This window comes from Erpetoichthys calabaricus, chromosome 1 (assembly GCF_900747795.2).
Source record: "Erpetoichthys calabaricus chromosome 1, fErpCal1.3, whole genome shotgun sequence".
In the NCBI taxonomy this organism is placed as follows: Eukaryota; Metazoa; Chordata; class Cladistia; order Polypteriformes; family Polypteridae; genus Erpetoichthys; species Erpetoichthys calabaricus.
This window is the reverse complement of record NC_041394.2, coordinates 67,070,113-67,094,781: the sequence shown is the minus strand read 5'-3', so window position 1 is coordinate 67,094,781 and position 24,669 is coordinate 67,070,113. Positions and strand designations below refer to the sequence as shown.

The 24,669-nt window shown below is 39.5% G+C and overlaps 1 protein-coding gene across 1 annotated transcript in view; it reads right to left on the bottom strand.

The window, feature by feature from the left end:
* LOC127526744 (L-selectin-like) overlaps positions 1–22,828 on the bottom strand; it is a 43,674-nt gene extending 20,846 nt beyond the window's left edge. The window contains exons 1-2 of the mRNA XM_051923272.1: positions 22,779–22,828; positions 8,575–8,907 (exon numbers count right to left, since the gene is read on the bottom strand). Of these exons, the coding sequence (XP_051779232.1) occupies positions 8,575–8,596 (22 nt within the window). The 5' untranslated portion in view covers positions 8,597–8,907; positions 22,779–22,828. The remainder of the gene's footprint in view (positions 1–8,574; positions 8,908–22,778) is intronic.
* Between the last annotated feature and the right edge of the window lie 1,841 nt (positions 22,829–24,669).

Sequence of the window (24,669 nt, the reverse complement as noted above, 5' to 3'; positions counted from 1 at the left end):
AAAGAATTTAGGGGTAACTGTTGACTGTGACCTGAATTTTAAATCACATATTAATCAGATCACTAGGACAGCATTTTTTCACTTAAGAAATATAGCAAAAATGAAACCTCTTATATTATTGAAAGATGCTGAGAAATTAGTTCACGCTTTTGTTTTCAGTCGACTAGATTACTGTAACACACTCCTCTCAGGACTACTCAAAAAAGACATAAATCGATTGCAACTAGTGCAGAATGCAGCTGCTAGACTCTTAACTAGGAAAACAAAATCCGAGCACATTTTTCTAGTTTTGATGTCACTACATTTGGTTACCTGTGTCATTCAGAATTGACTTTAAAATACTGCTTATGGTTTATAAAACCTTAAATAATCTCGCCTGCGGTGGGTTGGCACCCTGCCCGGGATTGGTTCGTGCCTTGTGCCCTGTGTTGGCTGGGATTGGCTCCAGCAGACCCCCGTGACCCTGTGTTCGGATTCAGCGGGTTGGAAAATGGATGGATGGATGGATGGATAAATAATCTCGCTCCATGTTATATTTTGTAATGTCTGACACCTTACACTCCAAATCTTCAAATGAGTGTCTGCTTAGAATTCCAAGAGCTAAACTTAAAAGAAGTGGTAAGGCGGCCTTCTGCTGTTATGCATCTAAAATCTGGAATAGCTTACCCATAGGAATTTGCCAGGCTAATACAGTGGAGCACTTTAAAAAGCTGCTGAAAACACATTACTTTAACATGGCTTTCTCATAGCTTCATTTTAGTTTAATCCTGATGCTCTGTATATTCAATTAATTATCATTATTATTCATGGTGGCTCCAAAATCCGTACTAACTCCTACTCTCTCTTCCGTTCTTTTTCTGGTTTTCTGTGGTGGCGATCTGCGCCGCCACCACCTAATCAAAGCAACGTGATGTCCCTACATTGATAGATTAAAGACCAGAAGTCCACATGATCGTCATCATCAAGTCCTTCCATGAGAAGCCTGAATACAATGAAGACTGACTGATGTCATTTATGTTAGGTAGAATGCCTAGAGGGGGCTGGGCGGTCTCATGGCCTGGAACCCCTGCATATTTTATTTTTTCTCCAGCCGTCTGGAGTTTTTTTGTTTTTTCTGTCGTCCCTGGCCATCGGACCTTATTTTTATTCTATGTTAATTACAAGGGGGCTCCGCCCCCTGCTCGCTTCGCTCTCCTACCCCCGGCGTTTTGAACCCACGGCCGCTGGGCAGCCACGTGTGAGGATGACGCACGTCCGGGTCCGCCCCCGCTGTGTGGTGTGGACGTTTAACTGTTGTTGTTTCTGCCTTTTATATTCTGTAACTCGGTGTGCATGTGTTTCGTGCCTAGGTTTTTTTGAAGTTGTTGCATTCTAGTTTTCATCATCTGTAACCCGCACTCCATGTGTTCGTCCCCGTTCTTTAATCCCTTTATAAAGTTTGACTCTGTTACCTACTCTGTGTTTTATTTCTGACCTCGCTTTATTCTGCTTGCGGCATGTCAGACGGTTCGTAGTCTCTCTCGTTTTACTCTGGGCAGGGGGGCTTTGTTCTGTAACCTGCTCTGCATGTGTCTGTACCTGTTCTTTAACCTTTTCATGACGTTTTACTTTGTTTCCTACTCTGACGGTTCGTAGTCTCTCCCGTTTTGCTCTTGGGGGTCGGGGGGTGGGGCTTGTTTCCTACGTTCCTTCCTCTCGTTTTGCTCTGGGGGAGGGCTTTGTGTGGCGGCTGCGCACGTGCGTAGTCTCTCCCGTTTCACTCTGGGGGGGGGGTTTGTGTGGCACTTGCGCAGTATGTCTTTTGCGTCCACGGGCATGTCCCTGCGTGCATTAGTGCCACTCACAATATGGCGGCGACGCCTGCACCTTCCGTATTATGTCGGTTTTTACCATGCTGTGTAGGCGCCTTTGCCTATTGTACTTTACCGCGCCTTCTGACGCACGATGTAGGCACCTGCACCTTCCGGGTCCGCCCCCGCTGTGTGGTGTGGACGTTTAACTGTCGTTGTTTTTGCCTTTTATATTCTGTATCTCGGTGCGTAATGTTTTTCGTGCCTAGGTTTTTTTGAAGCTGTTGTATTCCAGTTTTCATCATCTGTAACCCGCTCTCCATGTGTTCGTCCCCATTCTTTAATCCGTTTATAAAGTTTGACTTTGTTTTATTTCTGACCTCGCTTTATTCTGCTTGCGGCATGTCAGACGGTTCGTAGTCTCTGTCGTCTCTTTACTCGGGTCTTTGTTCTGTAACCTGCTCTGCATGTGTTTGTCCCTGTTCTTTAACCTCTTTATGACGTTTTACTTTGTTTCCTACTCTGACGGTTCGTAGTTTCTCCCGTTTCACTCGGGGGGGGGGAGGGCTTGTTTCCTACTCTGTGTTTTATTTCTGCCCTCGCTTTATCCTGCTTGCTGCATGTCAGAGGGTACGTAGTCTTTCTCGTTTTACTCTGGGCAGGGGGGCTTTGTTCTATAACATGCTCTGTATGTGTTTGTCCCTGTTCTTTAACCTCTTTATGACGTTTTACTTTGTTTCCTACTCTGACGGTTCGTAGTCTCTCCCGTTTTACTCTTGGGGGTCGGGGGGTGGGGCTTGTTTCCTACTCTGTGTTTTATTTCTGACCTCGCTTTATCCTGCTTGCGGCATGTCAGACGGTTCGTAGTCTTTCTCGTTTTAACCTCTTTATGCCGTTTTACTTTGTTTCCTACTCTGACGGTTCATAGTCTCTCCCGTTTTGCTCTGGGGGGGCTTTGTGTGGCACCTGCGCACATGCGTAGTCTCTCCCGTCTCACTCTGGGGGGGGGGGGGTTTGTGTGGCACTTGCGCAGTATGTCTTTTGCGTCCATGGGCAGGTCCCTGCGTCCATATCCGGTTTACCATTCTCGTTTAGTAATATGGAAGTAATATGGATAGTTCTCTTATTTTAATTCTTATTTTGTCTTTTTTCTCTTTCTTCATCATGTAAAGCACTTTGAGCTACATTATTTGTATGAAAATGTGCTATATAAATAAATGTTGTTATTGTTGTTGATAGTCAGCTCCTTTACAGATGTATCCATCTGGAATGAAAAGACCCACTACAGGCATTCCCAACAGTAATCACTGAGCCTAGGGCAAACATTGTTAAATACGGTTTTTCAAAGGAGGAGCTCAGTTAGTGGTAAAAATTAGAGTTTTGCACAGATGTGGTAATAGGGACTGCCACAGGTACTGTATGTGTATCAAGATAACAACACCTGCACTATTGTGAGTAAGGAAATGAAAACATACTTCAGGTAAGGTTTGGTTTTGGAAAAGTGACTGCAGAAGTTAAGTAGACACAGAACTAAAGAATGTATTTAATGTGTACTACGTAAGTGAACAGTGTAAACTTTAGTGATTTAACACATACAGTATACAGTTGGCCTTCCATATCCGTGGGTTCTGCATCCAAAAATTCAACCAACTGCAGATCAAAAATATATTAAAAAAAGCAAAAGTTGAATCTGCCATGCACTGAGTACTACACTAAATCCCTGCATATGAAATGATTTTTAGACACACCCTACATTACCTTCCTGGCATTACACAGATCCTCAGTCTCTCTCCAGCACTCTTTGTTTGTGCATTATTAGCCTGTTGTCTCATTCGTTCACTATTTATGTTATGTGCACAATTTTGCTGCCATCACATGCTGTCAGACAGACAGTAAATCTAAGTTGTCAAGTTGGAAAAACTACATGAATGCTTGACGGACTTGAAATTACAAGTTAGACAATTCAGAAAAATCAAAACTACCCAGATTGTCCAAGTTGTGACGTAACTCTTGCTTTTCACGTTAGTCAAATGTTTAAAATAAAACATATAACCGGGGACCCCAAAATGCCATTTTTTGGATCAAATTGAATTTGGAGCAGCTTTTTTTTTTTTTTTGCAGACCAAGTAACAAATTAGCAGAGACTTCCTGATGACTCAGTTTGGCTATTGCGTCATGTGATGTGTAAAAACATTTGACACTGTGGGACTAAATTTTCAAAAATTTTCTTTTTTTGAGTATTGGTTTAGAATACTTGGTTTCTTTTGCCAAATGCCAAAAAAAATGCATTTTTATATATTAAACATTACATAATTATCTTAATAGGATGGACAGCATCATTGTCTCCCTTCTGGAAATTGATGCTGTCTAATTTCTCCTGCTTACGAGGTGACAAGGATGCTGTCTCGTAATACAGCAAGCATTAAAAACTAATGCGTTTATAGTTTGTTTCTTTTGTCATGTGTGTAAATATAAATTAATGATTTCACTTAAACTTATTAGAGGATACCATATTCTGGGATGGTATTAGTGTTGGAATGTATATTTAAGGTTAATTTTATTGTATGAAGACCTATTACTTTGAAGGTTGCTTGTGTATCAAGGCTAAGACAGCGACACCCTGGATACTGTTTAAGAGAAACTACTGAATATTGTTTATGTGTTCGATATATGACCTTTTGTTAATTTTATTATCTCAATTGAACTTGATTCTCATTACATTTAGCTATGTTAGTGTGGAAAGACAGTGGTTAATTTCTAGATCCATGTGTTATTGCATTTTCCTTCAAGCAATTACAGTAATGTCATTTCCTGTCTTTCAGAAAAAAGGACACAATACCTATATTAACTCTGTATGCATATAAAGGAGAAAATGATTCCTTTGCCAGTTACAATTTAGTTTTAACTGGGTGGCATATAAAATAAACTGGTTATTCTGAAAGACATCTTGTGTCTTTTTGTCTCTGACTGGATCTGCTGTGAGTACTTCCTGAACTTCCTGCAGTGTATGATTGTGAAGGCTACTCACTGAGAAACACTTTCTTTATAATATTAGATTAAATAAACTGTATTAATTTCATGGGGAAATTCTGATGCATGGGAACAAATACATAAAAACAAGGATACAGACTCACAGGACAAATGATACAGCTGATCAATCAATCATTCAATCAATCAGTCAATAAAATAAATGTATATTGTGCAGATATTTCAAAATTAACTTAAAACAAGTACATTGGGAGGAAGCATTGAATTGCCTTATAGCAATGGGCAGAAAAGAGACGCTTCTTAGCACACCTTGGTGGAATGAGCCTGTGGCTAAAAGTGCTCCAAGAGAGTGCATCCTGGAGGGGATGGAGGGGATTTTTTCCTGATTGCATCCAATTTTCCCACCATTCTCTTTTCCACAACAGCTTCCAGTGTATCCATCATTTGCCCTGTGATGAGGCAGCCTTTCCTGATATGTTTGTTCAGGCATTGTGCTTCTTTTGAGCTCAAGTTGCTTTCCCAGGAGACTGCAACTTAGTACAGCACACAGGCTACAATGGGGTGATAGAACATTTCCAGCAGATTGATGCATACATCAAAAGACCTGAATCGCCTTAAGATGTACAGTCTGCTCTGACCCTTCTTGTAAAGAACTACTGTGTTGTCAGACCAGTCCAGTTTGTTGTTTATGTGAATCCCCAGTTACTGTTTGTGTCACACTGCACCACTTCCATGTCCTCCCTTGAAAGGTGACAGGTCTCAGAGGCTCATTGGCACATCATGAGTCCACCACCAGCTCTTTTGTCTTTCTGATGTTGAGTTGCAGGTTGTTGTCCTTGCACCACAAGAGTCCTCCATAACTTTCCTGTTCACTGGCTCTTCTCCATTATTAATGCAGCCTATGATGGAGGTGTCATCTGAAATTTCTGTAGATTGCAATCACTGGTACTATACTGGACATCTGTTTGGTAGAGGGTAAACAGGAAGGCAGACAGGACTGTTCCCTGAAGTGCTCCAGTATTACACACCACCATTTCTGACACAGTCCCCTCAGACTTACAAACTGTTGTCTGTTGGTTAGGTAACCTATAATCCAGGAGATTGTGGGGGCATCAAGATGCAAAGCCTTGAGCTTTTTACCTAGTTGATGAGGCAGAATGGTGTTAAAGGCACTGGAAAAATCAACAAACATTGAAAACCAGGGGTCATAGCTGTTTTAGGACCAGTGTAAAGGTGGCATAAGGTGAAGAGACGGCTGGATTCACGATTCATTCATTTATCTCCAGTTTATATCGGTCGTTAATCCAATTAAAATGTCTATATCTTGTCCACCCCCTCCCTCCTCCATTAATCAAATTATACACATCGATATCTCAGTCTGCAAAACCAGTATCAGCCTTATATGCACGTTTGCGAGATGCTTTACATTGTTCTTTGCCTCTTCAAGTATCTGACCACATGATCTATCCTTGGACCCTCATCTCCAAAAACATGTCGGTATCAGCTATAAACCCTAATCTTCAAAATACTCAATGTTAGTTTGTACATCGTTTATATTCTGATAGTAAATGATTTATCATGTGCTTTGCCGCAAACCTGTCATGCCATCTGGGGCAGTAGGCACTTTTTTTCACACATTTGTCGAATGTCCCATCATAGCTCTTTTTTTGTCTAATGTTCACTTGTTTCTGTTTCCCATTCTTGATGTTAACGTTCCTCTCTTGCCGCATTATTTTATTCTGCTTGATCTTTCCTCCCTCTCACTAGATTTTCTCCAACAGAGGGTATTCTTCTTTGGCGCTCTTGCTGCTAAATCTATTTTAAGAATGTCTTTTTAAATCCACAGACTACATCATTCTCAGCTTTGAAAGCCTTTTTTCTTAATATAACCTAGTTAGAGCTTTCAGGAACAAGGACTAATGTGTCATAACAGTAGAAAGTGGCAGCATTGGGTGAAAGTCATTCATGGCCAGGTTTTGAGTGGTCAACACTGCTGTCACGAAAGCGCCTCTAGGAGCTCTGGGGACCAGTTGGCATGGCTGCCTCTCCCGCTTGCTAGTTTGGGCTTCTTTAACTATATACATTGGTTTGAAAGGCTGGGGAAGGAGGCTAGGGGGTGGATGCCAAAGGAGTGTGGTTCATTATATACAGTATATATATATTTTTTTATGTACATTATTTATCTGGATTTGTTTTTACAAAAGTAGCAAATGACTGATCACAAAAAAACAACTTTTTAGTAATATATTTAAAAATACAGTACATCCTGTCTCAGCCTACCCACTTTCAGCTCTATGCAAGTGTAGAGAAAGAAACTATTATAATGAATATTATGATGGAACGCATTCTAAAAAAAAAATGTTGTTGTTCCCTCTTCCATCCAGGAATCGGTAATGGTTGGACAGTATGGGTGTAAGGACATCCTGACAGGATAACTGTTGCATAACCTGACTGGGGAGACAGAAAAAGGAAAGTACCGTGGGAGAATGACTCCTGGGGTCATGTATTCCCCCACTGCACTGGATGGCAGTATCTATCTGCCAACTGGCTTCCCTGTTGGGCTCCTTAGATGCCGCTGAAGGAAGCTGCCAGAAGGAGGCTCCCCTGTTCTACTGGGATTCTGTCTGACCCAGAAGTACTTTCTGGAGGCAATACTATGATACTAGAAGTACTGTATTTCCGGGTGTCTTGAAAATGTGTCAGGAGAGAAGGAGAACAAAGCTCACCTGGTGCAAAGTCATGGAGGAATACAAACTGAAAAAAGGAAGGAAATAATAGACTATTGTGCTTGCTGCATATTGGGATAGGGCATCAATTGAGCACTATTTTATTTGTGTGAAAGATATTGTCCCATAATAAAGGAGTCTTTCTGAACCAAAGCTAAAGTTGTGGTCAGTTGTGTCTGGGATTTTGAGTGTGAGATGCACACAGCATCTACAGCCCACGATAGCAAATTAAGAAATTAAAGCTTGTGAGAGATGGTGTCCTAGCTAGAGCTGTACCAGGATCTTTACCCAGCCAGGACAATAGTATAATGGAAGGGCAGGTGATGGCAGTGTATTCAGGTCATTGTCTTCCCCCACACGATAGGTGGCAGCATCCCTGGGTTACAGTTCCCTTGCAGATACCCACAGGGCTTTATGGGATTTGTAGTTCTGTGGGTCAGTCCTGTTGGTTCCATGGGGGCTGCCAGGGTGCTCTTGAGCCACAGTTTCAGGACAATGGAAGTACTACTGGGTCCTCCATAAAAGGAGCCTCCTGCCTCAACATCAATGGGCCTGAGTCGGGAGGAGGAAGCCAGGAGGAGTGGAGGAGAGACAATGGAATTGTAGACAGTAAGAATTAAAGTTGTGGTGCGGGAAATGCTTTGGGGTGTAACAGTTTTGTGCAATAAAACCATTTGCTCATTGGAGAACTTCTGTCTGAGCCTTTGTGTTGGGAACTTGGGGAGCTGCACAGCCCTCTGCTGTTGTACAAGCTGTAAAATTATATATTAGAAGTGAACCCAACTTGGTCAGTAAAGCAAAATAACATTCAAGAGGAGCTCAGGTGAATCAATTACATATCACCAAGCTAAAACTGCTGTAACCCTTTACATGTTCACTTGCAGCTCCTGGGAATTCAGTTTTTAGACTCATTAAAAGAGTTTTGACAGACTCAGTTATCAGCCATCACATTTTCTTTCAACCAAGATATTTTTTCCAATAAACTATAAACTTAACTATTCCATTCAAACTCTGTGCTGTTTATTTGGCAATATAAATGTGCACAAATCATGAAATATTAAATTACCTACCATTGTAACACATGAAAGGCATTTCTGTACTGCATATAGTATCATTCCAGGAGCCATCTGATCGAACAAATGCACAGTAGAAGTCTCTACTCCAGTTGGTATAAGTAACGTTTTCCCCACTTGACCACTGCCAGTTGTCTCTGTTACGTCGCAGTCCAATCCAGAATGAATTTCCTTGAGAGAGGTTTACCAGCTACTGATTTATTTCTTCATTTTCAACTGTTGCCAAATCTGTGAAAGTAATTCGGCAAAAATTCTGTGCATCATCCCCCGTCATTTTATTTGACACAAAGGTAAATTGGGTGACATTGCAAGATATCATTGAGTATGACCCTGTAATAAAGAATTTGTTTAGAAAAATTATTAGAAAGGGCTATGACAAGCCTTTATTTAAACAAGTAAATGCACTCTATATGTATTTGTACTGTACATCTTTTCTTACATGCATTATTTATGACACCAAGTTTCCTCTTCTACCTTGTATGCTTTTTAAGTTCAATTGTTAAGATTAATGCAATCATTAAGTATGATTAACTTATGACTCCTTTGTTAAGCGAATACCTAATTAATGTCTTCATTTGACAAGTACATCATGCCACTTTTTTTCCTTCCTTCCAATTGTTCATATTCTGCTTTGCAGAAAGAGTATGTAGTCAAGATTCGGAAGAATGGATAAATTAATATTTATTATATTGTTTTATATTATGCAAACATATTTCCATTAAGCCAGATAGTTGTCAGGTCAGGCCAGGTCAGGTTGGGGAGCATGCACTGGTACAGCACATTGCTGCACCCACCACACGACGAAACAGCTCAGGATCCTGATTGGCAACCCCCCAGGCAGACACGGGTCTCACCCTCCAGAAATGACCCTCTATCTGCTGCAACCAGGTGTTATATGGATGTCACCTTGGCCTGTTCCAGCCACTTGGGTCCTCAACAATGAGGATCCTGTGAGTTGAATCACCCTCGGGGAATCACACCACATGGCCATATTGCCATAACTGATGCTCCCTCACAGTGCAGGTAATGTGAATCATTCGGAACTCAAGGGATACAAAGTCAAACCAGAGATGCCCAAAAATTCTCAGAAAAGACACAGTACCAAAGGTGTCCAGTCTTCATCTCAGGTCACTGGATATCTATGCAAAAGGACGAAGGTCCAAGTCTTTAGAGATAGTTGTGTGGATAAGAAAATGCAACATGTTTGTTATGAGATCCATCCTGTGATATACACCTAGAACTCATCCTCTTCAAACTTTGGGCAAGGCCTATGTGCCCAGCATACATTATATTGAAATAGGAAATCTTGCACCTATAGTGCCAACTATCTGGATGATGTCATCATCTATTCCGACACATGTAAGAAATACATAGAGTAGGTTCAGTTGGTGCTCCGGACTCTGGGTAAAGCCAGACTCTGAATTAATGTGAAGAAATCTTTCTTTGGATTACTCAAAGCCAAATATTTAGGCTATCTAGTGGGTGTGGCCAAGGTCAAACAAGAATGTTCTAAAGTAGATGCCATATTGAAATGGCCCCGTCCAAAAAACAAGAGGCAGGTCTAAGCCTTTCCCAGGGTGACCAGGTACTACCACCTGTTTGTTCCCCAATTCTCCAAGAGAGCAGCACTCTTGATAGATTTAACACTAGAATTACCACAGCCTACGAAAAAACTTGTAGATCCGTCCCAACTTAAATCTGTTCGCACCTCTCCCTCACCGTCTTTTGTCCTGTAAATGTGCCGATTAAGACAAGCAGCAAGCAGCCTGCTATTCCATCCCTCACAGCCGCAGAACATGAACAAAGTTCTACCAGCTCATGCCTTGATTGATTATCTGGGAGAGAAGTGCTGGAATTTTAGAGTGGAAATAATAAATTGTTATTTGGAACACATGCATTTCATGTGTGTTCCATTTCTACAATAACTAGGGGGCTCCGCCCCCTGCTCGCTTCGCTCGCCAACCCCTGGTGTTGGGAATGAGAAAGAGCGTGATGTATGAATGAGATATAGAATAGTGTGAAGGTGTAGATGATGCAAATAGAAAGCAAACAATAAAGTGTGTGGCACAGTGTAAAGGTTTATTGGAAAATTTCTTTGCACACGCCGTTTAAGTGTAAAAGGTAATTCCAGGTCAGAACTTATAAGGTCAATGAAGATGGTTATTGTCGTGATCAGAGTCAACTTTGTCAGAGCTTAGAAAGAGTTGTGTCTCTCCAGGAAGTAATGCAATGACTTGGGTATTTATGTTTTCCACATTAATATTTTTTGGACATAATATAGTGCGTTGTGTTAAAAGGGGCATTTGGTCTAATGAGATTGCTGTTCCAAATCTGTCTGTAACTAAGTAGGCGCAGATAAAGGCTTGAGGAATTGTAATAATATCTGGGAGAAGTCTATCTGTGTTGGTGAGTGTACCATCTCCCAGTTGTAATAACCAATTGTTATGATCTGGATGTGGACATCGCATGTTTTGTACTAACTGTATCTTTTGAAAGCAATGCCAATTGTCTGCGTATTTTAAGGTGCACTGAACAATAGCTGAGCGCATGGAATGTGAAACAATAGCTAAGCACTGTCTAAAATCTCCTCGTAATAAAAGTACCTTTCCTCCAAAGGGAAGATTATTATGCATAAACGTTTGTAGAAGTTTATGAATGGTGTTGAGTAAGTGAGTGGATGCCATTGTACATTCATCAATAATTAACAGTTTTGCAAGACGGATGTCATGTGCAGTGCCACTGTTAATGTTCATAGTGGATATCGATTTGTAGGATCTAATGCAGTTCATAAAGATTTCACTTTCAGGTACATCGTTAGTTAGAAGCTTCTGTAGATATTCAGGATATGAATGTAAAGGAGGCAGTCTAATTTGACCGTTTTGATAACAACGTGTAAATTCATTACTTGTATTGCTAGTTGTTTCTTCAGGGAAGTTAAGTGAATGACAATGATTGCAAATGACATTCATTAATCCCAATGAATTTTCCTGAATAGTGGACTCATTATTGAACGCGTTGTCAGCCACCTTTATTTATTTTGTCCCTTCGCTGCCGTTTCTGTATGTCTGAGGCGGGAGGTGTTTCGTTTTGAATCCGTGCCTGTTTCGATGCAGCACTTTGAGACGCGCGCTGTATGCGTCTACGTTCAGTGTGTCTGTCCATATGCGCTCGTTTCTGATAATGTGTTAGTTGAGCTTTGCGTTTTTGGAGCCGAGACATTTTTTCTTCCGGAGGTTCAGAAGCGCATTGTAAGCGCCGCCGTGTATTTTGTTTTTTCATGCGGGTTCGTGTGTTTGATCCCGTTATTCAAGCTGTATCGTTTTGTACCTGTGATCGTGTATTTATGACTTGTTTGTTCTTCAGCGTGATAAATATGGATAAGTAATAAGGAGGATCGCACTCACTGTTAATATGGAGCCTTTTCTGCAGTTGAACGGTTAATAGTGCTTCAGTGTAAGGAGATCCACCTATGCTGCATAGTGTGAAGGTGTTGAGATGACGTATGTTTAATACAGACTGGCACTCACTGTTAATATGGAGCCTTTTCTGCGGTTGAACGGTTAATAGTGCCTCATTGTAATGAGATCCACCTATGCTGCATAGTGTGAATTGTGTTTGGTCCCGTTATCCGAGCCGTATCGTTTTGTACCCGTGATCGTGAATGTATGACTTGTTTGTTCTTGAGCGTGATAAATATGGATAAGTAATAAGGAGGATCGCACTCACTGTTAATATGGAGCCTTTTCTGCGGTTGAATGGTTAATAGTGCCTTATTGTAATGAGATCCACCTATGCTGCATAGTGTGAACGTGTTGAGATGACGTATGTTTAATACGGACGGTTCATTTAGAAATGGGGCTTTGTGTGTAGATTTGTGCATATTTACGTTGTTGATTTGTTTCAGGGTGCACCGTTCCAATGCGATGCAATATTTGTCCACATATGCGAAAGCAGTATGGGCCATTGCCTTTTGGTGGCCTGATATTTACTGCGGTAGATGCAAAAGCAAATGAACTATTGTAGGATCTAATGCAGTTCATAAAGTTTTTACTTTCAGGTACATCGTTAGTTAGAAGCTTCTGTAGATATTCAGGATATGAATGTAAAGGAGGCAGTCTAATCTGACCCTTTTGACAACAACGTGTAAATTTATTACTTGTATTGCCAGTTGTTTCTTCAGGGAAGTTAAGTGAATGACAATGATTGCAAATGACATTCATTAATCCCAATGAATTTTCCTCAATAGTGGACTCATTATTGAACGCGTTGTCAGCTAAGTGGCGCAATCGTTTAGCAGGTGTCTGCGGACGGTTCCTTTAGAAATGGGGCTTTGGGTGTCACTTCTTATTGATGTTAGTGTGTTTGTGGGTCTGAATCGTCGTTGTTGTGAACGTTTCGTGTGCCATGTCCGTAGTCTGTCCCATTTCGTCTCTAATGGGCTTGGTGTGGCGGTCACGGCTTCTTTTTTTTGGTGTGGTAGGAGCTTGTTGAATCCTCCTCTTTGTGTGCTAGTTTCGTGTGCAATGGCTTTCGTGCGGCGCTGTGTGCGTCGCCTGCATTTGACTCCTTTTTTCTGTGCTCACTCCTTTTTTCTGTGGTCGCGGCCGCCTCTTGCGGCGCCTCATTTCTTGGGGCGCCTGCGCAGTACGTCTTTTTGCGGCTACGGCCCATGGCCGGATGTCCCTGCGTCCATCCGGTTTAGCATTCTCGGTTAGTAATGTAGATCTGTGTAAACACATTGTTGAAACAGAAACGTTTTCTATATTTTAGTACTAAATGACAAAATGTTGGCATAAACTGTATAATGTGTGAAGCCTGAAGTCCAAAGATCAAATAAACACTTTCACAAAAGGCTCAAGGATAAAACAACAGCTTCTGTGTCATAGCAGTAAGATTTGCTGACTTGTATTCAAGAGTCCCCGGTTCAATCCCCACTGCCTACTATATTTGCCGTTTTCAGTAGTGAGCTGCTCTTATTGTTAATATTATACAGTACACACATACATTTGGTTTTAGTCTGTAACAGACGGTGTACATTTATAGGACTTGGAAAAGTTACCATTTTTTTTCACTTGTATTCTCTCAGTCACTATCACGATACATACTACCGTCCTAGGGATCTGACGCTGTTAGTTTTTATTTGAAACAGGGAGTAACTGTAGATGTGAGTGGTATTTTGAGGCAATGGAACGGGACATTCTCTGATCTGGAGGGATAAAAGCTGACAAACAAACGCTGGTGAATCTGCCTTCTTCATATCTCACCGTCACTTGATTTTTTTTATTCAGTTTTATTGAGTGTTCCTGCTCATGCTGAATTAGTATGCACCTTATGGTCTATGATGTCAAAAAAAAAAAAAAAAAAACAGAGACATAGGTATATATGATATTTGGAGTTATTAATTTTATGACCTGTATAGTACATTTTGGAAAACATTGTGGCATGGATGCAACATTATTTATATTATTCATATTCATTTGCATAACACTGTGTGTTTTATTTCCCCGATCTTGCCAGTCCCCACATGTTGCTGTTTCTTTTGTACTCCAGGACATGCAGAGGCAACAATAGTACAGAGACATCAGTTCAGCGCTATATGCAATCATCAAATTCAAATGTTAACAGTTCACACACATGCAAGGACCGTCCTTTCTACATTTACAATATGTGTACCTGTTGCAATGCGCACACTTCTCTCTACGCTGTGGTTTCTATTACACACATGAAGTAGAGACAATATATGTGACATTTTGAAGAAATCATTTTATGACCTGAATAGTGCCAATCAGAAAACATCATCACACTAATGCAATATTATATGAAAACGAACAGCGTCAGATCGGGTATGAATTTATGCTGGCGCTGTTACTTACAGTCAGATCAGGAGGGGTGGGGTTGGGGGGGGTACAGCGTGATCGTGATTCAGAGAATAAAAGTGAAAAAAGCTAACTTTTACAAGTACAATAAATTTATACTCAATGTCCCATATATAGTATTTGTCTCTTTCTTTTTTTCTAAGTGCTGCGTTGACATTGTGCACCAGAAGTCGTGAGCTTACTCTGCAGGAACACACAAGTGGCCAGTTGCTTGTGTTATAACAAGCTTGACCTGGCAGCGATCAACACACATGTACTGTGCAAGGCATGCACGGAGACCACTGAGAAAAGAAGAATGTTCATGGCTCACCTTGCTGAGGAACTGCGTTGTCGCATCTTACTAGAAAAGGCGTTGGAAAAAGAAAAGGAGGATGCAACATCGACAAGCTTCTTTCCAAGACAGCCGCTTTCCCCAGGAGAGTAAACTGAGTCAGTGTCAGGTGTCCTTTTAGTGTAAAAGGAACCAAAGCATAGAGAGAAGTGTGCGCATTGCAACAGGTACACATGTCGTAAAGTTAGGAAGGACGGTCCTTGCGTGTGTGTGAACTGTTAACATTTGAATGTGATGATTGCATATAGCGTTGAACTGACCTCTCTGTACTATTGTTGCCTCTGCATGTCCTGGAGTACAAAAGAAACAGCAACATGTGGGGACTGGCAAGATCGGAGAAAAAAAACATGCTGTGTTATGTGAATGAATATGAATAATATGAATAATGTCGAATCCGTGCCACAATGTTTTCCAAAATGTACTATACAGGTCATAAAATGAATAATTCCAAATATCATATAGATAGATAGATAGATAGATAGATAGATAGATAGATAGATAGATAGATAGATAGATAGATAGATAGATAGATAGATACTTTATTAATCCCAAGGGAAAATTCACAATATATAACATACAGTAATCTCTCGCTATATTGCGCTTCGCCTTTCGCGGCTTCACTCTATCGCGGATTTTATATGTAAGCATATTTAAATATATATCGTGGATTTTTTGCTGGTTCGCGGATTTCTGCAGACAATGGGTCTTTTAATTTCTGGTACATGCTTCCTCAGTTGGTTTGCCCAGTTGATTTCATACAAGGGATGCTATTGGCAGATGGCTGAGAAGCTACCCAACTTACTTTTCTCTCTCTCTCTTGCTCTGACATTCTCTGCTCCTGACAGAGGGGGTGTGAGCAGGGGGGTTGTTTGCACACCTAGATGATACGGACACTCGTCTAAAAATGCTTTCACGTTGCTCCCTTCTGTGCAGCTGCTTTGTGAAGCGACATGCTGCACGGTGCTTCGCATACTTAAAAGCTCAAAGGGCACGTATTGATTTTTGATTGTTTTTTTTATCTGTCTCTCTCTCTCTCTTTCTCTGCTCCTGATGGAAGGGGTGTGAGCTGCTGCCTTCAACTGCTTTGTGCCGCGGTGCTTCGCATACTTAAAAGCCAAACAGCCCTATTGATTTGTTTGCTTTTCTCTCTCTCTCTGACATTCTCTGCTCCTGAAGAGGAAGATATGTTTGCATTCTTCTAAATGTGAGACGGAACTGTCATTTCTGTCTTGTCATGGAGCACAGTTTAAACTTTTGAAAAAGAGACAAATGTTTGTTTGCAGTGTTTGAATAAAGTTCCTGTCTCTCTACAACTTCCTGTGTTTCTGTACAAATCTGTGACCCAAGCATGACAATATAAAAATAACCATATAAACATATGGTTTCTACTTCGCGGATTTTCACCTTTCGTGGGGAGTTCTGGAACGCAACCCCCGCGATCGGGAGGGATTACTGTATATAATATAATAACATATATACCTATATCTCTGTTTTTTTTTGACATTATAGACCATAAGGCGCATACTAATTCAGCGTGAGCAGGAACACTCAATAAAACTGAATAAAAAAAAATCAAGTGACGGTGAGATATGAAGAAGGCAGATTCACCAGTGTTTGTGTGTCAGCTTTTATCCCTCCAGATCAGAGAATGTCCAGTTCCATTGCCTCAAAACACCACTCACATCTACAGTTACTCCCAGTTTCAAATAAAAATTAACAGTGTCAGATCCCTAGGACGGTAGTATGTATCGTGATCGTGACTGAGAGAATAAAAGTGAAAAAAAAATGGTAACTTTTCCAAGTCCTATATATGTACAGCGGCTGTTACAGACATAAACCAAATGTATGTGTGTACTGTATAATATTACCAATAAGAGCAGCTCACTACTGAAAATTGCAAATATAGGAGGCAGTGGGGATTGAACCAGGGACTCTTGATTACAAGTCAGCAATTCTTACCGCTACGCCACAGAAGCTGTTGTGTTGTCCTTGAACCTTTTGTGAAAGTGTTTATTTGATCTTTGGACTTCAGGCTTCACATATTATATAGTTTATGCCAACGTTTTGTCATTTACTACTAAAATATGAAAAACGTTTCTGTTTTAACAATGTGTTTACACAGATTATTGTAGAAATGGAACACACATGAAATGCATGTGTTCCAAATAACAATCTATTATTTCCACTCTAAAACTCCAGCACTTCACTCCCAGATAATCAATTAAGGCATGAGCTGGGAGAACTTTGTGTATGTTCTGCAGCTGTGGGGGGATGGAATAGCAGGCTGCTTGCTGCTTGTCTTAATTGGCACATTTACAGGACAAAAGACGCTGTGGGAGAGGTGCGAACGGATTTAATGTGGGCCAGATCTACGAGTTTTTTCATAGGCTTTGGTAATTCTAGTGTTAATAAAGAAACGGGCTCTGAACCATGTGGTATGGGATGGCAAAGCAGATGCTGCATTTCATAACCTTAAGTAGGCCCTTATGTCGGCACCAGATTTGATTGTACCTAACTTCTCTCTACCCTTTATTCTCCAGACTGACATTTTGGACATAGGACTTGGAGCCATGTTAAGCCAAAACATGATGGTGTCGAACACCCCATTATGTTCCTGAGCCGGAAACTGTTAGACAGCCAGTGGAACAGGAAGCCTTGGCGATTAAATGGACAGTAACATAATTGAGGTACTACCTCCTGTGTATTGAGTTCACCCTTATCACCGATCATGCTACTTTTCAGTGGATGGCAGTGAAAAAAGAGTCAAACCCAAGTGTCTCTCGGTGGTTTTGAGACCTCCAGCCTTTTAAGTTTTCTGTCCTTTATTGCCAAGGATCTCTCCAGGCCAACGCCAATGCTCTTTCTCTGTTTCATGACCTCTCGGTATAGGCTGCCTGTCCCGATGGGTTTGTGCCGGGGTGTTAGGGGAAGGGGGCATGTTACACATCTGCAGATGGGAGATGGTTTACTGGCTCAAATAGTGTAATTTCTCAGCCAGACCAGGGGTTGTCGCTGTCAGCTAATACTCTCTCCTTTTGTCCCTTTGCAGACCAAGTGAAGACAATACCTCCCAGTAGCACCACCTCTGAAGCACCCACTGATGACATCACCGCCAGCACCCTCTAATGATGTCTTATTCGATATCCAGAACCCACCTTCAACAGACATCACTTCCTGACTCCACCTCTTCCTGTTTCTTCAATATATTTATATATATATTATATATACATAATAATAATTCATTACATTTATATAGTGCTTTTCTCAGTACTCAAAGCGCTATCCACACAGGGAGGAACCAGGAAGCGAACCCACAATCTTCCACAGTCTCCTTACTGCAAAGCAGCAGCACTACCACTGCGCCACCTGTGAGGACAAATATACATGACAGAACTCCATTGTTAGATCAGATCCATTTTGAACTCCACTTGTAAAGATGTGTTTTCTTTATATATATTTTCTTTTTTGTTTTCCCGTACTGATTTTTATGTGAATAGCCAAGTCAGAAGTTTTCTTTCTTTACTTTTTAATTTTTTTTTGCTTTATAGTCATTCTGGTGTGTATTCAAACCAAAGTGAGTGTGTATATTTATTTATATATTTATTTACTTATTTACCTACCTATTTAAGCAGTATGTAATGAATGTATTTATTTATTTATTTATTTGAAGAACTTCTGTAAAAAGCCAAATTTCCCCCTCGGGACAAATAAAGATCTATCTATCTATCTATCTATCTATCTATCTATCTATCTATCTATCTATCTATCTATCTATCTATCTATCTATCTATCTATCTATCTATCTATCTATCTATCTATCGTTTGTTTGATTGAGTGGTATGCCATGGAAATGGTCTGCTTTTAAAAATAGAATAGAAAATTATTTTTTAAAAAAATAAAGCTGGTGCATGCAAAATCAGGGAGGTGGCAGCATTAACAGGTGGCTCACGCAAAGACAGAGTTGAATGTGTACAAAAGGTAGGTACAAATTCAAAGTGAAACAAGAATACTGTTTTATAGGAAAAACTGTGCATCACTTCTGAGTGAAAGTTTGATGACAGTATTAGTAAGCAGGCTGGAAAAGAGCATTCTTTATATTTTGAGATATATAGATATGCATTTCATAACTGAATTACAGTATATACTTCTCAAAAAAATTAAGAGAACACTTAATTATCACAATCTAACACCAAATCAATTAAACTTTATGGATATCAGTCTGTCCAGTTACGAAGCAAAAGTTATTATGAATCAATTTCATATGCTTTGGTCCAATAAGTTATAACAGGTGCACTGGAGAAACAACAGCAAGACTTCTCAAAAGGGAATGGTTTTTTTTTAGGCGGCAGAACCAGACAATTGCTCCCTCCTTATCTTTCCTGAATGATTCTCCTCTAGTTTTGCTTTTTTCTAGTGTTCTTGTCACTACTGGTAGCATGAGGCAGTATCTTCAGCTGATTCAGTTTGCAAAGCTTCTCTAGGATGGCACATCCATATGTGTGTTGCAAGGGGGTCTCAAGAGCATGGAGGAGATACCAGTAGATGTGTGGGCCAATCAATGGCATCATTGTGACCAGGAAAGAGACCAGGGGCCTCATGTATAACACTGTGTGTAGAATTCACACTAAAACATGGCGCACGGACAAAAACAGAAGTGTGCGTATGTACAGAAAAATTAAAATGCATAAAACTGTGCATACACCAAGTTCCACGCACTTCCTCTTTATAACTCCCAATTAATGTAAAATTCAACACATGTGAATGTGCCTACAGCCCCCTACAGACTACTCTCAGAATTTTGCATATTTGAATATGAAAATCAATATAAATAGCCCCTTCTGTTCCATGTTTTGTTAAAAGACAATGGTAAAACCACATATAAAAAAGAATTTCACCAAATGAGAAGTGGAGGTCCTATTTAGTGAAGTGGAGGCAAGGAACAGGAGTGTGCAAGCAGTGATCATCACACATTAAATACATGATATTACGGCTCTCTGAAAATTTTAGAATACTAAGATGTATAATTGACATAACTTTCATGTTGAAATGCATTAAAGCTTGTGTTAAACATGAGGACACAATGGCTCAGAGGTAGCGATGAGCTGGCGCCCAGTCCAGGGATTGTTCTTGCCTCCCACAAGATGCAAGATCCTGGATGAAATCATTTATTGCAGCAATACTATGTCTGTCAAACATACCAAACCCCACTTAATTTCTCCACGTAACCTATCACCACAGTATAAGCTCTATAATAACTGTAAAACCAACTGTAAGCTCAGAATACTAATTTTTCAAAACTTTTCAGGAACATTGAAAAATCTTCTTCATACACATTTAATTATTTCATCCATCTATCCATCCAGGGTCACACCAGTCTCAGCAAGCATACAGTGAAAGGGAGGTAGAATCCTTGGATAGGACAATAGCTTATTGCTACCACTGCGCTGCTGTGACCCCACTTGTTTAATTATTAACAGTATACATTATTTAAATGAGGTTAACAACTGAAGTTAACAATTTATCTGTAAAATGTAATATACATACTTTAATGAATTTCATCATAAAAATTATATCAAGTATACATCCTTGTATTCTAACAGCACACAGCTTCAAGAGGATAGCTCTTGGAAATTTAAATTGACTTAGAAGCCAGTCATCATCATCTGTAAATACATGCACTCTTCTATTGAATTGAATTGAATTCCTTAATTGCCATTTTATGGTACAATGAGATTCAATATGCAAATCTGCCACAAAATCCTTTTCTTGTAAAATGATAAAATAGCAATAATAATAATTATACAAAAAAATAATGAAAAATATACAATATGAAAGCATAAATACAATATACATGTACATATAGTACAGATAGTGCAAATGGTTCATAAAGTGGCTCAGATTGTACAATGTTACATTTGTTATGCAAGTTTACAGTGAGGTAATTGTAGTTTTAAGTACAAACAGTTCTACAGGGAGCACTTGATGCACTGATTGAGTGTGTTTATAACTCTTGGGATGAAACTGTTTCTGAGCCTCGAAAAAGCTCTAAAGTGTTTGCTGGATGGGATAAGTTCAAATAGACTGTGCGCATGACTGAGTTGAATCCATGCAGATGGTGGTGGCTTTCCTGAGGCAGCATATGCACAGATATAATGGGTTAAAATGTGGTGCACTGAGAGAAACAATGCTAAAGCAGCCTTCGGTATTTGGAATAGTTTGGCCATTGTGTGCACCTTTACATTGTTACAGAATGACTACAATCAAGTGCCTTAAATTTGTAAACAATATGCAATTAATTTTGACATATTTGATAAATCCTGCGTCACTGATGCAAATCTCAATAAAAGTGACAGTGGGTGCCACCAGTTTGCAAAACCAAGCAGAAAAGTGCATATGCAATGTGTGGGGCTGCTGCGGAAACGTGCATGGCTTTACACCAAGTTTAGATTTTATACAAGTGAGCGTGGAAACAGGTGTATGCACCATTTATACATGAGGCCCAAGGACACTAGCAAAATGCAAAACTAGAGAAGGAATAAGGAGAGAGCAATTGTTTGTGGTCACCACCAGCAAAACCATTCTCTTTTTGAGGGTCATCTTGCTATTGCCCCTCCAGTGAACCTGTTGTCATATTCATTTGCACCACAGCAGATGATGTTGATTCACAATTGCTTATGCTTCCTAACTGGACAGACTGATATCTCTGAAGCTTAACTGACTTGGCGTTAGACTGTGATGATTAAGTGTTCCCTTAATTTTTTTAGCAGTGTATATAGTTATTGGGGCGTACGTAGAAACAGGACAGAACCACTTTCAAATCTGAATTTAGCTTAGATTGTGCCATTTCAGTTTAATAAAAATAAAACTATAAAATTAATCCATTTTAAAGTTGTGTGCAAGAACACCACGGCATTATGTACATTACAATTTCAGTCCAGTTTGAACAATGAAGATAAATTAAGATACAGAAAATGTAGGTATACTGTATGCGTCTGTAGCATTCCACTATTTTGTGTGGGAGATAGGAGTCAGATGAAGGCATAAACAAGCCTTGGATTGAATTCTACGGCAAATACATAACCATGCTGACCTATACCAGCTAATTTAAAGTCAATAAGCATGTCTTTTAGAGAAGCCAGACTATCCAGTGTTTCCGCAAACTGTAACACATTTGTGTGAACATACATATACCTTGTTTCTAATGCTGTCTACTGAAACGCTAGTCTCACTTTTTGACTTACTTGGTTATTCAGTTATATCATATACAAGGAGCATTTGTATGTGTTTTTTTAATCTAATAAGATTTTTGTCGCAGAATTATCATAACATTATAATAACATATCATAACACGTCTCCATGCATAAACTTGACAGATGTCCCCTCTTATTTAGTGTGCACCACTTGTTTTAATTTTCTGTTGCTTGCACTTCGGGCCACAGTACAAAATAACCTAACCTGCATGACATTGGTGATATGGAAAAAAGGAATATTCCGTTTTGGAAAACCCAAGCAGATACAAAATTTGTGTGTCACACAATTAAAAAGACATAGATCAAAAGACTACAGTACTGGGTTTTGAGGTGTGTTTCTTTTAAATCTCATCTGTACCCTGCTAAGATACATCTGGATCATAGACACTAAAGGATAGTACACACACAACAGAGTAACCAATATTAAAGTTGGGTAAGAGCAAGTCAGAAGGCAGAGAATGGAGATGTACAGTATGTAGTGACTGAGTTGGTCAAAAGAGCTAAACACAAGTTGTCAAACCCAGCACCATATAAAACTAGTTCCATCAGCACCACAACCTCCATTGTAGATTAGCAACGGAGAAAATAAAGTCTGTGGTAGAAAGCCTTTCAAACGCATATATGACACTGGGATTATATAACTACTATACAACCAACAATTGCTCAGAAACAAACAGAACTTATCATGAAAACATGTACAGTATATTTCATGAATGCCAAATTGACTTCTTATTAACAACTTACCGGTTAGCAGAAGTATCACTAAAATGTCTTTCTTCATATCAGAAACCTAAACAGTAAAACAAACAAAAACAAACAAAAAAATGTAGCCACATCATACTTAAATGTCAATAATTTAAAGCTTCATTTTTTATGTACATTTTAAGTCATAATTTGCATCTTTACATTTTAAAATTTCAGTCAATTTAAGACACAAGTCTTTGCATTAAATCTTTATCCTCAGCTATGCTGAAGACTTTTATTGAAATGTTTTAAGGTAAAAATAACATCAAAAGAGTTAGTAAACCTGTAATGTTTCTCCAGTTAATGCGATGGAGCTTTTAAAGTAGTCCAAAATTGTCTACGAGACAAGCCAAAATTATTTCCTATTTGGCATTGTAGGGATTTTAAGTCGATTGCATACAGGAAGCCTTCTCTGGAAGGGAATTCTCAAGAATGTCATGAAAATAGGCCCAGCTGTCCTTCCTCCTTCTTGGTTCCTTATTAGGCTCTTTCTTGTTTTCTTACTTTCTTGGCCTGGATTGGTTTCTTGGTTTCCTGTTTACTGCAGATCCACTCTCTCCACCAGGCTCGGAAGCATGTAGGGTTCTTAACCCACTTTTCATGGAAAGATGGAGTGAACTGTGACAATCTTGACTCCTTTCATATTCCGTCCAGGACATACATTTCAAAGGTACATGATCCATTACCAATAAGAAAGGAGCCATACTGTACAATCAATATACATCCACTGTTTTGTTTTTTGAACTCTAAGTTATACTGGTGTGTTCAGGTTGTGAAGTGCTTCTTAAATTTTTCCCAGTCCAAGATTTTTCTTGGAACATAGATGTGGTGTTGCTTTATTTCAGGAGTCTTTATTCTGGGTAGCCAATGAGTATAAAGTTTAATCATGTTTTATTGATAATAACAAATTAAATAACCTGATCTATAAATAATCATTATAGTGTCTGCTATGTCATGCACCATTACTCCTCAGTTCACCATTACAATTTGCAAATCTTCTGTTACTGTATTAATGTCATATGTCAGACAGGTCTTGTGTTACTGTCAAGAGACATTCTGAAATGAAAGAGTTCTACTGCCTATTTCTTGACTGTGGTATATAAAGGGGGCATGTTCTGGCACTTGTTGACTGGGCAAGAATAAAAATCTCTGTTCAGTTAACTGGAAAAGGGTTCAGGTTTCAGAAATTCAATGACAGCATGACATTTATCTTAACTTGATTTTGGAGCAAAACCATACATAATAAACCACAAATATTAGAAGCTCATAATTCACATATTTTAGAATACAGGAACTTGACTACTTATAAAATAAGCACCACAGAATACCATATTCAGGTTCAGACTCAGAATGTTCTGATCACCCCTTATATGTAAACATTTTGCTATGAGTCATCATCTTATATAGCATGACCGGAATTACATCAAACGTACGTTGAGATTAAACTGCATGACTGGTAAGAGAGTGTTTGCCAACAACAACATTTAAGTATCTATCTATCTATCTATCTATCTATCTATCTATCTATCTATCTATCTATCTATCTATCTATCTATCTATCTATCTATCTATCTATCTATCTATCTATCTATCTATCTATCTGTCTATCTATCTATCTATCTATTGCAAGGCACCTGAAAAAACAAAATGGTGCCGTGATTATGTGTTAAAACAAAATAATGTGTATGTAAAATAATAAAAATTAAAAATGCTAAATGATACACAAATTCAATATAGTTGGCTGTGTCTGTTCTTTCTGAGCAGACTGATGAAATTTCTGCAACTTTCATAGCTGTATTATGGTCTGATATGTCCAGGACTGGATGTCTCTTCAGTGACTGGTAAAGGCAGCTCATGATATATAACTAGGATTTACACCCTAGAGTTTGTT